General features: G+C 54.8%; 6 protein-coding genes across 6 annotated transcripts; 1 reads left to right on the top strand and 5 right to left on the bottom strand.

Annotated features, from left to right (window-relative positions):
• Nucleotides 1-71: 71 nt before the first annotated feature.
• On the bottom strand, nt 72-1,103 carry CMQ_6989 (short chain dehydrogenase reductase; the record flags this gene model as incomplete). Its single annotated transcript, XM_014320675.1, has 1 exon — nt 72-1,103. The coding sequence occupies one exon, from the start codon at nt 1,101-1,103 to the stop codon at nt 72-74; it is 1,032 nt and encodes a 343-aa protein (XP_014176150.1).
• A 3,233-nt stretch (nt 1,104-4,336) lies between these two features.
• CMQ_6627 (uncharacterized protein) lies at nt 4,337-5,672 on the top strand (the record flags this gene model as incomplete). Its single annotated transcript, XM_014320313.1, has 3 exons — nt 4,337-4,703; nt 4,757-4,881; nt 4,947-5,672. The coding sequence occupies 3 exons, from the start codon at nt 4,337-4,339 to the stop codon at nt 5,670-5,672; spliced, it is 1,218 nt and encodes a 405-aa protein (XP_014175788.1).
• Nucleotides 5,673-6,338: 666 nt separating this feature from the next.
• On the bottom strand, nt 6,339-7,776 carry CMQ_7000 (aspartate aminotransferase; the record flags this gene model as incomplete). Its single annotated transcript, XM_014320686.1, has 3 exons — nt 6,339-6,403; nt 6,472-6,577; nt 6,634-7,776. 3 exons carry the CDS (start codon nt 7,774-7,776, stop codon nt 6,339-6,341), a joined length of 1,314 nt encoding a protein of 437 aa, XP_014176161.1.
• Nucleotides 7,777-8,149: 373 nt separating this feature from the next.
• Nucleotides 8,150-9,284, bottom strand: CMQ_6950 (glycoside hydrolase, family 43; the record flags this gene model as incomplete). The annotated part of the gene is made up of 3 exons (XM_014320636.1): nt 8,150-8,241; nt 8,299-8,941; nt 9,006-9,284. The coding sequence occupies 3 exons, from the start codon at nt 9,282-9,284 to the stop codon at nt 8,150-8,152; spliced, it is 1,014 nt and encodes a 337-aa protein (XP_014176111.1).
• A 950-nt stretch (nt 9,285-10,234) lies between these two features.
• On the bottom strand, nt 10,235-11,645 carry CMQ_6888 (uncharacterized protein; the record flags this gene model as incomplete). Its single annotated transcript, XM_014320574.1, has 3 exons — nt 10,235-10,668; nt 10,737-11,171; nt 11,225-11,645. 3 exons carry the CDS (start codon nt 11,643-11,645, stop codon nt 10,235-10,237), a joined length of 1,290 nt encoding a protein of 429 aa, XP_014176049.1.
• A 2,947-nt stretch (nt 11,646-14,592) lies between these two features.
• On the bottom strand, nt 14,593-15,825 carry CMQ_6708 (fructosyl peptide oxidase; the record flags this gene model as incomplete). The annotated part of the gene is made up of 1 exon (XM_014320394.1): nt 14,593-15,825. The coding sequence occupies one exon, from the start codon at nt 15,823-15,825 to the stop codon at nt 14,593-14,595; it is 1,233 nt and encodes a 410-aa protein (XP_014175869.1).
• Nucleotides 15,826-15,858: the final 33 nt, after the last annotated feature.

Genomic DNA, 15,858 nt, shown 5'->3' with positions numbered 1-15,858 from the left:
TCGTACATGAACAATAAGACGTCCATCAGATTCATCCGCCACTTCCGTGTGATTTCGCTATCATTTCTCGCTCACAAAGCAATCGGTGCATGGGAATACTTGCCAAGAGTTGAGTCGAACTTGGCACAGTCAGCAACAGACTCGGTCCATAAGGCATCAATGAATTTCTGGCCGTCGGCGGTGTTCAGGAACTTTGCGCCAGGGTGGATTTTGTTCTGCTGCAGAAATGTGCCGTTGGTTTCGGGGCCGCCAACGACAGCGGCATACACGAGAGTCCGGGCGCCTTGCTGGACAGAACGGCCGGCGACCAGACGTGCTAAGGCGGTGGGATAGCGCAGATAGAACGGCAAGCTGTCGTCGAGGTGGGTGGCGTGAAGAAGGCCCGGACAGACGTTGTTGACGATCACGAGGTCAGGGGAGTCCGTGAGGGCCGCGAGCTTGCGGACGTGGGCGTTGATGCAGAGCTTGGTGTCGGCGTAGCGGTTCAGGCGAGAGAAGTGTGTGGGATCGTCAAAGTGGCCGATGACGGTCTCGCCGGCATCAAAACGGACGGGGTCATTTGTGAGCGTCTCCTGTAAGACGTGGGTGGCGGAGCCGGTGAAGGTGATGCGTGCCGGGCGACCTTGGACTCCGCGAGCGCGAGCGGTGGCGACCAGCAGCGGCAGAAGCTCGAGACAGATGAGCAGATGCGTGTAGCAGTTGACCTGCATGTTGCGTTCGTGGCCGCCAGCCGCCGACTGCACATTCTCGCGCCGCGTCACAAACTGGCCGGCATTGGCCAGCAACACGTCGAGCTCAGGCACCTCTGCGCGGACGCGATCGACAAAGCGCTGTCCTGAGCGGTAATCGGCTAGCTCGAGCTCATACGCCTCAATCACGGCTTTTCCGTTGGCCAGCTGCACCTCTGGATCGGCCTTGAGGGCTGCCACGGCTGTGGCGCCCCGGGAGGCCGAGCGCGACGTGATGATGAGGCGTGCGGCTCCCAGCACCAGGAACTGGCGCGCAGCCTCGAATCCCACGCCGCTGTTTCCACCCGTGACGATGATGGTTTGGCCGGCCAGCGAAATGCCAGACGGCGTGGGAGGAATCGAAGGCTGAAACATAGCAGGCGATTGAAACTGGACAATTCAATATCAGGACTGGGAAGGTATGGATACGATGAGAAATATCGATTTTGTATTGTCAGAATGTATGTGACTGTCACTATGTATCTGATAAAAGACCGGGAGACGGCTACAGCTAATTACGCATGGACGAGTCTGGTCACTCAGACTGCAACGTCATCTCGCACACCAGAAGCCGAGATGGAAGCGGGCTGATATTCTGTCCGCCGGCTCAATGCTAACGATCCTGTTCCGGGAAATTTGCTCTAGCATGTGCTAACGGTTAACGTAGTTGATTAGTGTTCCACATGGCTTAAGGCCTAAGGGACTTTGTCTCTAACGTTCAACATGTATTCAAGGTCTTGCTTACTAGTGTATGAATGGTGAATTCTAGGTAATGCGTAGGTAAGGCAGATGTAAGGGGTCTAAAGGTAATAGTTCAAATACTTGAACACGAAAAGTACTCGTACAGCGTTGTTTTAACTCTCCCTCGAAATTTTTTTACCACGCTAGCTACTGTTAGTGTTTTGGTGCTCCTACCACCATGTCACTAACAGTCGGCTTTTAGGGTAGAAAACCCTCACTTTCAAGCCGCCAAAAGCTAGGTATTTTAAGAGTTGGCTGGCTTTTACAATGGCGCCTTTCGTCGACTTGATTGTTTTGTTGCATACCTACCGGCGGCTTACTACGACGATTGATTGCTGTCACGTGGGCATGCCCCACACTCGCCACCTAGTCATAGTGTGGATTTCCCTGAGGTCACCTGACTTGACCTCGGCCGCCGAAATTACTAGATAAGACGAAGCCCTGATCTGCGCGCATACTGCGCACAGTCTGGTCTTCGATCAGTCAACCACCGAACGAAATATCATCACTAGATCTTCTGAAGGCCTTAGAGCTTACTACGATACGTGCAACTGGTCCGGACGAATATCCCACAAGGATTACCGTACAGGTCTTACACGGGTGATCACGCAGAACGTGCGTGACAGACTGACTAGTGGTGCACGGAGTAGAAGCCACAAAAAATCGATTTTTTGTACCAGTATCTACTGGATACAAGATCTACTGCTTTAATTAGCAAGGGACGAATTTGCTGCTTCTTTTCCAGCAAATCCGATAATTATACGATTTTTCTGCATTTTAAACAATATTTTTTTTAAAAAAAAACCCCCCTTCTGCCGTTATGCCGCCAAAGAGAGCCGCCGCTGCCGCCGAGCCTAGGACTCCCGGACTTAGCAACGAAAGTAACAGCGACGTTATAATTAGAGTCTCTACTAGGTCCTCTAGTCCCTAGCTCTTAGGCCGGCTTTCAGAGCACCTTGGCCAACTATTAGACTAGGAAGCTTGTCTTTAGTCTCTAGAGGACGAAATGCGCGCTTAAAACGCTACTGCCAACAATCGTTACGCGCACTAAGAAGCTCTCCTATAGCAGCTTCTAACTCTAGTAACGGCACAAGCTGCACCGGCGCCGTGTTAAAGGTGTACTTGGGTAGGCCAGGTAAGTCAGGCAGGCAAGGAGGTATCTTCTTAACAGGAGGAAGCAGCCGTATATTCAATAGCTAATTCTTGCCTTCTGCACTCTAAGGGAGTGCGGGAGGCGCTCTTTATCGTAGGCGCACCTCTGGCGCACCAAGTGCGCAGGACAGGCGCGACCCCGTTTCTACTTGGCCCGTGCGCTAGCACGTGCTGTGGCCTGTGCGCAGACTGCGCCACGCAGCCTGCGCCACCAGCACTGCTTCTAGTTCACGATGTGCATCTAATACGCTGTGCGCATACTGCGTACGGCTTGCGCGTAGCCTGCGTCGGTCCCCTTCCTGGGGCGGCGTTACACATTACTATAATGCTAAACACTAACCTTACTTTCTTCTATATAGGCAACTACATTCTTCTTTAACTTTACAAAGGTTACTCTCTGCCCGCTTTAGCTGCACTAAGAAAGTTTAGGCTAACATTTGCTAGCCCCTTCTAAATCGTCGCCTACGTTAGTCAATCGAGTATCTCACGAGGAAGAGGGGCCTGAATGGGAAGCATACTAGCTATGGCTTCCTACTAACTAGAAAATCTACAATGTTATCGCTCTAGAACACCTAGAACCTGCCCCCTACAACGTTTTCAGCCGCTGTTTTCCCGCAGTCACTCCCGTCGTAGCAGACGCGCCTTTCCGCATCGCTACCCACCAAGACCCGCCCACCGGCCGACAGTATTTGTTTGCAAGGCAGGGCTATAGACAGGAGATGGATAAATGGGTGCCTAAAGATAAGCTGAACGACAAGCAACGCAAGGCCGCGGAAGACTATGACAAGACCTTTGGAGGTATCAAGGCCGTCTTGTAACCACCTGCTCTGCGAGGGCGCAGAGCATCGCGGAAGCCCGGCATGTTGTCACGTGGGCATGCCCCACACTCGCCACCTAGTCATAGCATAGCCAGCCTGCATCGTTAGATAGCTGCAGGTAGCATATTCATCCAGATTCACCACACCATCACAATTGCCTCGTCTACTAGGACTTAAAGGCGCTTTACAAGAACGCTAGCCAGCCCGTTAACCCTCTCCCGCGTAGGCATCACTACGTTTGGACTGCGACTTTGGGATCAGGAACCCAAGATAGGAATATACTGGGAAGCTGGGCACGGTATACAATAATCTGACATTTCGAGCTGAGCGCTTACTCACCTGGAGGAGTAAGAATGCAGACCCGAACGGTTACGACCCCCCTTTCTCTTCGAATATACAGCTGGATAGTTAGACAGGGCACCTTCTACGTGGGAGGCAGGAGGGGCAGTCTAGAATATCGCACGCTGTACGTCGCATGCCCCTTGGGAGGCGCGAGGGACGATTCACTTGAGTAATCAGTGTTGTTGGCACAACCTGCCTTCTGTCCTGCTTCGACGATAAAACGTATAAATAAATAAATAAATAAATAGTACAGCGTTGTATGTGGTTCTAATTGCACTGTACTACGGAGTATGGATTCAGGGTTAAATCGGAAACGGATTGCACTATAACTTTACTTGCACTACAGCGCCTTTTAGCTTTGTAAATACAGCCAATAGAGCTAATCACCAAGTATCCACGTGTGCACAAATATGGGACCTAACCCTAGTCAAATTCTGCGCCACAGAATTTGCCCAATCTATTTGTTATCCACCTCGCATCGATACTGCAGATTTACTCCACACCCCGTACTTCAAATCCACACATACCTTTTAGCTACATCCCCCCAGTTTGCTAATGTCTGACCAGCAGAATTGGGTCGGCCCTGCCGTCCAAGCATTCACAGCGGCAGTTCCAGGTCCAGCAGCGCCTTTCTTGCGGGGGCTGCGCAACTACCTCACCGTTCCTCTCCCAGCATTACACTCTGTGCAATGGATTCCGGCATTACAAGAAGTTGAGATCCGGCTGGACCTCGCCCGCAAACTCCGTCAAAATCTGCGCAGCTATGGGCTGGCGCTACACTTTGAGTTTACTGCTCTGGAATTGTCGGCGCTTCTGCTTATGCCTATTGAGTCTCTGCGTCAGCTGACGAGTAATACTTTGGCTGAGACCCGAAGCTTCTATTATCTGACGCTGGCCGGAATCAAAGACAATTTAAAATATTGTGAGTCCCCTCCTCTCATTTTACTACTTCTCGTGTCTTTCTGACGTCTGTAGTCCTCGAGGGACACCATCCGCATTCGAAAGATCTTAAGCGCAAGACTCCCGGAGGAGGGGCTGAGAGCATCGAGGGCACACTAGGAGCCAAAAGCGTTGGCCGCTCGGAGGCTGAGAAACAAAAAGTATGTACGAAGTTTAGCCCTTCCACAGTGTACCGAAACGGCTACGTCGGTACTAACCCCAGTAGTGCCGGCAACGAGACGGGAATGTGTGCATTTTCACAGGCGCAGCGCACCCCGACGTTTGCCATATAGTGCCATTCGCGACGAGCTCTACCGAGAGAAACATCGAGCTGACGAATGGACGATTTGCAAATATCTGCAGTATGTTTTTGCCCGCTGCTGATGAGGAATACACCCCAGTTATCGGGAATGGCCTTGGTTGTTCCGACAAAGCGTGGAACATGCTCTGCATCAGCACGGAGCTTCACCGCTACTGGGCAAAGCCCTATTGGGCTGTCAAATTTGTCGGTATCACGCCTGCGGAACACGTTCCGAAGCAGAGACTCACCATGAGATTTGAGTGGTTACGCATCAAGAATGGAGACCCGAGCCGCACAATCAGCGTGGGCGACTCTACGGCCTGCCACGCAATGCTCGCTGGCTTAACAACCTCTTCCACCGGCGAAGAGGATGCTTGTCCTTGTCTAGGAGTCGAGGGGATTGTGGCAGCCAACTGCCGCAGAACTAACCGTCCACTAGCGTCTGGCCAGGACTTTGACGTTGTCCTTGACACGTTAGGTGATGCCCTCAATATGAAAAAAATGCTGGAGATCCAGTGGAGCCTTGTCACACTCGCAGCCATGAGCGGCGCAGCCGGCCCTGACGACACAGGCGATGACTTGTCTGAGTTTGAATTTGAGAGGGAGGCCTACGAAAGTGCCAACAGTGCAGTATACGATGATGACCGTTAGCAACTGCATGTAACCTCTACTCCACCAGGTCCATCTCAAGTGGCCGGTTCTGCTGACAATGTCGGCACTTCCGAAACCGAGATAGCTCCAGGCGGCGATGGCGAACATAGGTTGCAACCAGAAACCCCCCAGGAGTCCTCTCAAGAGCCCTCACAGCCACAACAAGCATCCCTGGAGTCCGACGAGGTTGAATCCGACAGAAACTGGTGGAGTGACTTGCGCCGGCGCCCCCCTTGAAAAAACGAGGATTCGGTTCTCGCGAGCTTGCGTTGATAGCAGCAGGTGCTGACGATGTGGCGGAAGTGGAGCTCACGGCTGCTCTCACAACAGGGACTCTTCGTAGAGTCAAACAGAAAGTCGAGGACAAGCTGACTAAGACGGCAAAGGAGATGGAAAAGGCCTTTGCGAGGATGAAGCTCGGCACAGTTGGACGCAAGAGTACAGCTGAGGCGATTTAGTTCCCCTCGTGGGCGAGATCGTATACTGCCAAGAGGGCAATCTGCCGCGGCAACATGTTTGGGGCACCATTGGGGATTCGATTTGTTATTTCTGCTGTAAGGTATTCAATGTGCTCGCAGCCATAATCGTCACGACAGTCATCGAATCGTGTGAAACGCTCTATTTGGCAACAATCCAGGTCTACAGAGGCACAGATACAGGCCTGGACTAGTTCACCGTCCGAACGACATCGTCAAACGCCTTGGCAACGTGTGCGACATTCTCGGTTGTGACTGCATAGTGTCGTGTCAGTACATAGATGAGTGGTTGGCCGTGGAAGGGAAAAATAGGCTGTGCTTACGTCCAGATATGGATATCCGGCCAGAGCTGATCAGGTAGACGTGATACTTTGTCCGTACGGCCGCGACCTGAGCCTCGGTGAGACCTGTGTAGGAGAACATGCCGATCTTTACTGTCAGTTCCGACAAGCCACCGGTCTCTTTCTTCTGGGGGGGCAACTCACCTGGTTGACGATGTGAACCCACGAGCCAGGCGTGCCCAAGCGCACGAGCTCCTCGTAGAGTGCCTTGCGCATGGCCTTGATGCGACCGCTCATGGTGACGAGGTCGGCCTTCCACTGGCGGCGCAGAGCAGGCACCTGGAGGACGGAGCGGACGAGATCGGAGCCGGCGCGCGGAGCCATGGAATACTCGCCGCGGATGAGCTGGCAGGCGTTGGCGAGAACGACACCGTGGGCTGTAGGGTCGGCATCAGCGCGCAGGACGATGTGCAGGGCGCCGGCGCGCTGGCCGTAAAGGCCGAAGTTCTTGGAGAAGGACTGGGCGAGGAGGAACTCGAGCTGGGGCCGGCCGTAAAAGTGACGGACAGCCCAGGCGTCAGTGGCCACATCGCCTGACGCGAAGCCCTGGTACGCGAGGTCGAAAAAGGGCACGAGCTTGCGTCGCTCGCAGAGGTCGGCCACCTGGCGCCACTGCTGCGGCGTCGGATCGGCTCCGGTCGGGTTGTGAGCACAGGCGTGCAGCAGCACCACGTCGCCCTCGTCGGCCTGCTCGAGTGCCTGCAGCATGCCAGCAAAGTCGACACCACGCGTCACCGGGTCAAAGTACGGGTACATGCGCGCCTCGAGGCCCTCCAGCTCCCAGATGGCGTAGTGGTTCGCCCAGGTCGGAGCCGGCAGCCAGACGTGGCCCGGCTGCACGTAGGCTGCCAGGTACTTGGCCCCCATGTGGTTCGCCCCTGTGCCCGAGACCGTCTGCACCGAGACGATCCGTCCGGGCTGCTCGCGCACGTGGGTGGCCGTGTCTGGGACTGCGTCATCGGCCGGCTGGGCCGCCTGCTTCTCCGCCGCGTCCTCCTCATCCACGTCAAAGGCGAGGTCCCGCGCCAGGCCCAGAAAGGCCACGTCGCCCTGGATCGTCAGGTACTCGTGCCGGAACGGGCTCGGCTTCGCCTGCCCCTCGTGCTCAACTGCCTCGATCGTCGGCAGCGGCCATGGCTGTCCGTCGTTGGTCCGATAGACGCCCACGCTAAGGTTGACCTTGGTCGCGTCCGTGTCGGCCACGTATGCGCCGTTCACTGCAAAGATCTCGTCCAGAGGCGGGGCCGTTGCCGGAACCAACCCGCGACGAGTACGTGGCGTCGCCATGGTCAGAAAGCTATAGTGATGATGGCTGAAGACAGACTGACTCAAGACACAAAGACAGATGCAGTGGAAGGGGAGAAAACGAGTGTCTGTCGCGAATCAATGTCGGGCAGTCATACACCGCATCTGGCCACCAGCACCATATCCAGTTTTTTATCACGCCGTCACCGGAGCTTGTCGGTCTCTCCGCCACCTTTTCGCTATAATTGCGATTTTTTCTCCTTTTTTTCTAGCGTGCGGATCCCTAAATCACGCTATAACTAACCGTCCCGGAAACGACCAATCAGCGGTGTTGCGTCTTTGTTCGAGAGCGAACAAAAGGCTTCCATGCTAAGTCATGCCTGCGCGACGTGGAGTTCCCCCGCGTCGAGAATCCTCATTCCAGGCTGAGCCAGCCGTCTACGCTCCAGTTGATCGTGTTCCAGCCAAACAGCGATTGGGAGTAGTCTAGGCCTATCGACGTGTTCACTGCAACAGTGTCAGCGGAGGAAGGAGGGGTCAGAGCACGTGACCGCATATACGCACAATAGTGGTAGTAGAACACATCACCGTAGGTCGGGTCGTTGAACACGCCCTCGCCACCGGGCGCGTACACATCGTCGTGCCCTGCCAGAATGGTCGTTCCGCCGCCACCGAGACAGGCGGTGCCGTTTTTGTCGATGTAAGGCCCAGAGGCGCTTGTGCTGCGGCACACGTTGACATGGTACGGCGTGCCTGTGGCTGGCGGCGTTGTGGGAGTGCCATACGTACAGCACTCGCCGACGCTGAGGAAGAGGTAGTAGTAGCCGCCGCGTGGGTAGATAAACGAGCCCTCCATGTAGCTTCCCGCGTCTGGGGTGTTGTACGCGATCTGCGTCGGACTGTCCGACAGGCCGATATGTGCGTCGTTGCCATCGACTGTGACAGCGCATTGGTAAATGTCCTGCCAATAGGAGCCCCACGACAGAAAAAACTGGCCCGCCTGATCGCCGAGACCTCGGGCTAGGGTCGGGTCGATAGCATTGTAGGGGGTGCTGCTTGATGAGCTTATCAAGGCCCCGTGATCCGTCCAGCTGCCAGGGTCCAGGGTTGTAGATGTGGCGTAGCCGATGGCCGAATCCTGGGAGCCAGACGTGGATACTGCGTAGAGAAGGTAATACAGGTCACCGACCAGCGAGACATCAGGGGCCTATAGCTTTAGCAGGAACATCACAGGCGATGAGAAGGTACCGAAGTGGCTGACTAAGACTCACCCAGAGCACGTCATTGCCTGTCATGTTAGCGACGCTGGCATACTCTAGGACACTGCCGATTTCGGTCCACGGGCCGCCCAAGGACGTGGCAGTGCGGATGCTGATCAGATCCAGCGTCGAGAAGAGAAAGTACGTGCCGTCGGCGCGCTTGGTCACAAATGGGTCATGGGTGAAGCAGTCGCCCGCGCAGCCCAACGGGTCTGGGTACGTCTGGGCGAGAGCCGGACCGGCCAGCAAGGCGACGGCGGCGACAACTGAAGAAAGGATCGAACAATACATTGTTATGTGATTGTCATTTGTGGAATCTGGCACGAGCAGAGGTGCCGATGGCCGCCATTAAGGACCTGCATTGCAGCATTGTGCCGTGCCGGTAGTCAATTCAAACGGGCTGTACCCGATCCAGAACGCAACGCCACGTCACACTGCAAATCCCGGAGGATTGTGCTGACATGATGACTTCGGAGACGGTCATCCTGCCTGCATGTGAGACGATAAAATACCGCGTAGTGACTCGCATCGATTCCGATTTATGGAGGTCCGATGTGGCGAAATCCTGCAGGGGACGAACGGAGTAGTGTATGCATTATATGGAAACACGCGCATGAAGGATACATCGGGTGGTTTCTAGCCAATGAAACTCGCTATAAGCCGTTGCCAGCTGGCCGTGAGCAATTGGGTTACGCAACGGCCGCCCTTAACGGGACCTTTGGTCTAATTGGCTTGCGTGATTTTCCACCACCACATCAATGACCAACCATATTAGGAAGAAGATAGCAAATCAGACGTCTCTTGCAAGTAGGGCGCAGTGCAAGATTGAGTATCTGACGTTTGGTGCCGACTTCTGGACTGTATTGGATAGAGGCTATATTCTAGCTTGCGCTATGTCAACGCGTCTTTTCCAAGGCTTCTGCTGACACGTTTGTTCAAGTAACGATCATGCCAAAATCCGGCGTGTCATGATCACGTATCATTCTGTGCATTCTGTGGCATCAAGTCGTCATATCTATGTGGCTGTCGTCGATCGTGCATGCGCCCAGCTAAGGCCCTGACGCTGACGACGTAGCGAAGAGTTGGCAGCCGACAATATAATCGACGCGCCTACTGGAATTCATGTCCGGTCCGGGCTAACTCTCCGGTCAAGGCGAGCCAGCCACAAGGACTGTGGCGTAATATAGTCATAAAAATGAAAGGCTGTGGCTGGAGCACATGCCTACTGTCGAAAAAGGGCTTCAAAAGTCAAACTGGCCGAAAGGGTCCACTGGCATGCCAAACACGGACCTCAACTCGTGAAACTGACTGAGGAGCCTCTGGCAAGAAGCCTCGCGATGTTGCCACATTGCCGCATCGCGTGGCGACAAAGACTTGTCCGATCCCGTATCCATGACCGGGAGCAGGCCGCCGACAATCATAGGCGCGGTGATGGGAGTAGCAAGCCCGCCCGTCAGGATAGTAGCGCCAAGCGCAGCCATGCTGAGACCAAAGGCGTCGTTGCGGCGGGGAATGAGGGCCTGATCAATGCGCATTTGAGAAAAGTGAGAGAAGAGGGCCTTGCACGTGGTAGTGGCCTGTGGCCCGGTCACGAGGAAGCCTAGGATGATGGCAAAGTCGACATCGTTCCAAGAGATCTTGCGATAGTCCCAGTTTTGTCGGAGGACAGCAAAGTCTGATTTGTCAGCAAAACAAAATAACAAAAAAAGAAGTCAAAATCGGTGTTTGACGGAGGGAACGTACACTCTTGACAGGTGCTGACAGCTTTCGCTTTCCTGGAGAGCAGCCCGAGTACTTGGATGGCTTGGATGGACCGCACCCGCCGCGATGACCAGGCCGTACCGTCTTCTGAGCCTCTACCGCCGCCGATTTCCCAGTATCGCCCGGCTTTAAATTTGTCCACGAGTCGGATCTCTTTGCTTTCCCAAACTTCGCGGGAAATCAGGCAGAAGGACATATGGACGCGGAAGGTCGACAGAGTGGCGATGGAGGGCAATGAGGTCACGACCTTGCAGCTCTCCCAGGCAATGGGCTGTGGCGGGGACGATCCGTTTTCGAGCAGGCCCGCACTGGACGTGTTGATGCGACCGTAATCGTGTTCTGGAGGCGTGGCCACCAGCAGGCTGACCCACTGTTCCAGGCCCGAAGCCGGCTCGGGCTCCAGAGATTTTTTGGAGTCTTTTTTGTCAGACAGGGGAGCTTAGTGAAAAAGCGGAGATCGGACAGCTCACCTTGGCTCAGAAACCAGTCGAGCAGGCCGACGAGGACGGCCAGCAGCCCCTCGAGGCCGTACTTGGCCACCGGAGCCAGCCGGTGGAGTTTGAGGCGCGCAGTCGCCAGGGAATTGTGACCGGCACTCTTGATGCAGTCAAAGGGCGCAGGGATCTGGATATTGGGGTCGACGGGAACCAGCATCTTGACCCAATACGGCACGTTCTCCCAAGTGCCGTCGAGAAAGGCGACCATGTCAAAGACCCTGCTGGTGACCCAGACCATGAAGAGCGCGATAATCGCGTCGCGCACGAGAATAAAACGCGTCGGCCAGAGCGAAAAGGCGACCGTGACGAGTCCGACGAGGAACATGGACTGTCGCTTGGCCGTCTCCAGCTCGTCGCGGCGGCTGAGCCCCCCTGGAGACGCGCAGGGAGGCATGGTTGTAGTGGGGCGGACGTGCTTCAAAAGGAAGAAGGATCAGAGAAAAGACGGGAAGAAAGCAAGAATGGGCAGCGGGCAGAAATCGAGGCAAGTCGGGCAAGAACGGGCCAATATGGGACGAGTGGGTTTTATATCGCCGCCAGAGGGGAAAGCCTCCATTCGAGCAGAGCCACATGTAGCCTTCCGACTGGCGGTGTATCATTTCATGACGTCGGGCAGAAAGGATGTGGCCCACAAGTGACAAACGTGTGGGTGCCCAAGGGTGAGCTTTGGCCTTTTTCGCCGATTCCATCCCTCCACCCCCGCAGCACACGCTGTCCCCTCGTCTGGGACCTGGAGACAGGTCCGACAGAGATGCCAATGCACGGGACGCTCTTTTTATCGCGGCGCCGCATCGGTGCCAATCTTTGGTGCCCAACCGGGTTCGGCTGACTTTGCCGGCGCCGTTGGCTGACGAAATGTGGATCGGCTAATCTTTGCCAGTTGGACGTCAGGCAGTAGCAAACGGTCTCCGGGTGGCGGCGCACGGCAAAACAGACGGCATCCCGGACACAACGGTCGAGGGCTCCAATAGCAACGCGTTTTCAGATGAGAAAAGCGTTTGGTGCAATGGTAGCGTCATTGGGCAGAAAGAAAACATGTTGGGCATAGCACCCTGAATGCACAGAGCAAGTCACCATCATGCCTCGACACCGTGGTAGCAGCAGTAACAAAATGCCGACATGCTGTTGTTACCACGTTGAGATCTTGTTCTCTTGCCCCTCACATGATGTCTTTTGTCGTGGATGGTCGGATCGGAGAATTGTGATTCCACATCCATAGTTTCGCTGATGAAACAGCGGTCTCCATATCAACTCCAGGCTCCACCCCGATCACCGCCATTCCTCGGTGTGTATTCTCCGGCGCACGTGAGTCGTAGTTTCAACGAACCAATAGCGTCTCTGAACTTCAACTCTCTCTCTCTCCCACGATGGAGGCATTGGCAAAAAATGTATACGAGGCGCTTAGGTTATTTCGGGCCTGCAGTTCAAAGTCGGACAACATTTCGAGTTCAATTGCCCCGCCGCGACGTCCTGTATTGTAACAGAACCTTTCCGTGATAGGACAGACGGGGTTTTATCGGCTCGACTATCCTCTATCGTCAAATGGGCCGTGGACGAGCGCAACAAAGCACAACGAAAAAGTGACCACACGTATCACGGTATGGTCCATCTTGAGACTCTGAGTTCAAAGTCTTCTTTCATTGTGATCAACTAGAGTCCCGGTTCATAAAGAGATTAACATTGCTTCGTCCAAAATCATTACAAATCACAAGCTTTTCCGTTTCCAGGGCTCAAACTGCAAAGCACCGCCGTAGTCAAGTTTGCTTCCGTCTGTGTCTGTGTTCCAGTGTGAAGTACACCGTCGTAATAAAAGCAAAAATTCCGGTAGTCAGGACTCCCCAAATGAGAAAGAATCTGTCTCTGGGGTTCAGGGAATTCCAGCCAGTGTATCTTTGGCTTATCTGCACGGCACGGAGCGTGCTGGAGAGCTGAAGAAACACGCTGGCAGCGTAGGTTGTCCAGACACAGGACAAATCGTCTAGGATGAGTCAGTGGCCATTGACAGTATTGTGTAATGAAGAAGAACGGACGTGTAACTTCGCTTTCTTGCTTGCTGCCTGCATGGCAGTGAATTGGCCGCGCGCTCGATTCTGCGAATCTGTTAGACACAAGCGACAATGAAGAATTGCTGGCACTGGTCTCACCGTCTGCGTGAGTCCCCTTCATGCTGCGGGCAGATTCCATTCCGTACTCCATGTTTTCGCTTGGCACACTATGAAAAGTTGAGACAAAGAATGGGCGTTACTGTGTATAATGTTGGCATTGAAAGGTAGCCCTACAACCTATGTTGCGGTTGGAGATTCGCCGTCCTTATATAAGTATTGCTGTGTCATGTAAAAGCAAAGCTCAATAACTTGCTCGTAGATTGTGGAATAAGGCTAAATACCCAAGCCGGCTAGCCGCCAACATTGAAGCCGCTGTGGTCCCTTATCCAGGCCTTTTTATACGTTCTAATGTACCAATACTTAAGCGACCATCCTGGTTTTCACGGTTTATCATGCCACACTGCCCCACTGAGTTAGCGGAAGTACGGGTGTCGTGAGGCAGGAACAAGGTATCAACAGTAAGAAAATGGATTGTACTGCCGATATCGCCTATCCGGAACTGTACTGTATTAACAACATTAAAGCAACAACGTGAGAAGCCGTTGCTAATTGTGTGAAGCACCACACACTGTGGTCTTGAGGTACAAGGTCGGGCTGTCTTCTCCAGGTAAGATGCAACATTATGGGCTGACACGACAATAGTGACAGGGGACGCAGCCCTGAACAGACCAGTAGAATTTAATACCGCAATAACTTATGTGAGACGGGACGTCGTACTCCGTAATTGTCCCGCCCCGAAACTTGAAGAAAATGGAATAACGTGTTTTATTTTTATACGAGCTTGGGCCTTTCTGGCTCAGTCGTTCTTCTAAGGCTAGCTGCCGTGATTAACTCAACTTATAAACTCTGGTTCCGATTCAGTCCTTGACTCGCACAGACCAAACCCTTTAGGCGTTGGTCCGAGTATCCATCACCCGCTAAGCAAGTGCTCCATATCTCACGCCAAGCCAGCATAGTGCGTGATGGTCAAGAGGTTGACCAATCAATAGGTCCAGTGGCCAAATGGCAAGGCGCTTGGCTACGAACCAAGAGATTGCAGGTTCGATCCCTGCCTGGATCGGAGTCGACATTTTTCTGCATCCTCTTCTTCGTCCTCTTCTCTAGGTGCACAATTTTTTTTGGAGGCGGTGAGCAAGAGCCCATGTTGTGCTACAAATACGTTGAGAGGCATACTGTCGCAAGGAGAGGGCGCAGCTGTTTTCAACACCTACAGCCTTCGACAAATTGCATGTTAATCTACGTTCTTCTAAGCTCCATTCCAGCACACTCTTCACTCCCAGCCGAGTCAAAGCGGCTCAGGGCGAAACTCGCCAGATCTGGGTCCTCCTTCCCATCAACGATGAGATCCGCTATCGATTGCCCAACGATGGCTGCCAGCGTGACTCCCGAGTGCATGACCGCCAGCGTCAGCCCGGCGCGGCCGCTGGCACCGAGGATAGGCAGCCCGTCCTCCGGGTCTGGCCTGTATCCGATGGTGTAGTAGTCGAGCTCGAGATCTGGCAGGGTAGTATCCCCAAGTGCAGGCCGGAACGTGGTCTTAACCCGGGAAAACAAGGCATCCGCTCTGGCTTGCGGGTCGGTGCCTGTGTCGGTGCCAGCAAAATCGGTGCCCGATAAGATGCGACCGTCGACGGTCTGGCGCATGTGGGGCCCATTGGAGATGACAATGCCGTCAAGCAGTCGCTGAGTGACGGGTTTCGAGTGGACCAGCAAGCCCGGCCGGCCGTGAACGGGCACAGTGACGCCTGCGGTAGCCGCCAGTGGAACGGTACCAAGGCCAGCCGCCAGCACCACATGGTCAGCAGCGATGGTGTCGCCCGACGCAGTGACGATGCCCTGCACGGCACCAGTGCTGACGTCTACCAGCAGCCGCGTCACTTCTGCCGACAGCAGCTTGGCCCCGTGTGCCGTCTGTGCGTGAGCAATGATCAGCCGGGCTGCGTCAGCCGCCTCCACGGAGCCTTCGCCACCGATACACAGGCCCCAACCAGTCTCGGGCAGCTGTGCGTCGGCCAGCCAGGGCTCGTGCGCGGCCAGCTCGGCGTTTTTTGCGCCCCGGACATCGTAGCCCCAGCTGGCGTACTTTTCACAGTCGGCAGCGAGCTTATCGGCCGGGCCGCTCCACTGAATGGTAGTGGTCCAGCGGATAAGGTTCTGCAAGCCCGGGATGGCTTCGTGGCCCTCGGCGAGCTCGTGCCAGTGTGCCATGGAGCGACGGCGGAAGTCGTGGTAGAAGTGCGGGTTGCCAAAGTTGGCGTTGATCCAAGCAAACGAGTTGGGCGTGGCGATGCCGCCAATGTCGGTTGCGACAATAGTGACGGTCGCGCCATGCTGCGCTGCCAGGTGCCAGGCGATGGAGGCGCCGATGATGCCGGCGCCGACGACAACAATGTGCGGAGGCGCCTTTGCAGCCGTTTTCTTGGCCATGAGCGATGGGAAGAGAGAGAGGTCGAGGATGCTTTCTAACATTGGCTTCTTTGAGAACAGCAACAACGGCAGCCA

The sequence above is a fragment of the Grosmannia clavigera genome (assembly GCF_000143105.1).
Source record: "Grosmannia clavigera kw1407 unplaced genomic scaffold GCSC_108, whole genome shotgun sequence".
Lineage (NCBI taxonomy): Eukaryota > Fungi > Ascomycota > Sordariomycetes > Ophiostomatales > Ophiostomataceae > Leptographium > Leptographium clavigerum.
This window is presented reverse-complemented; position numbering and strand designations above follow the sequence as displayed.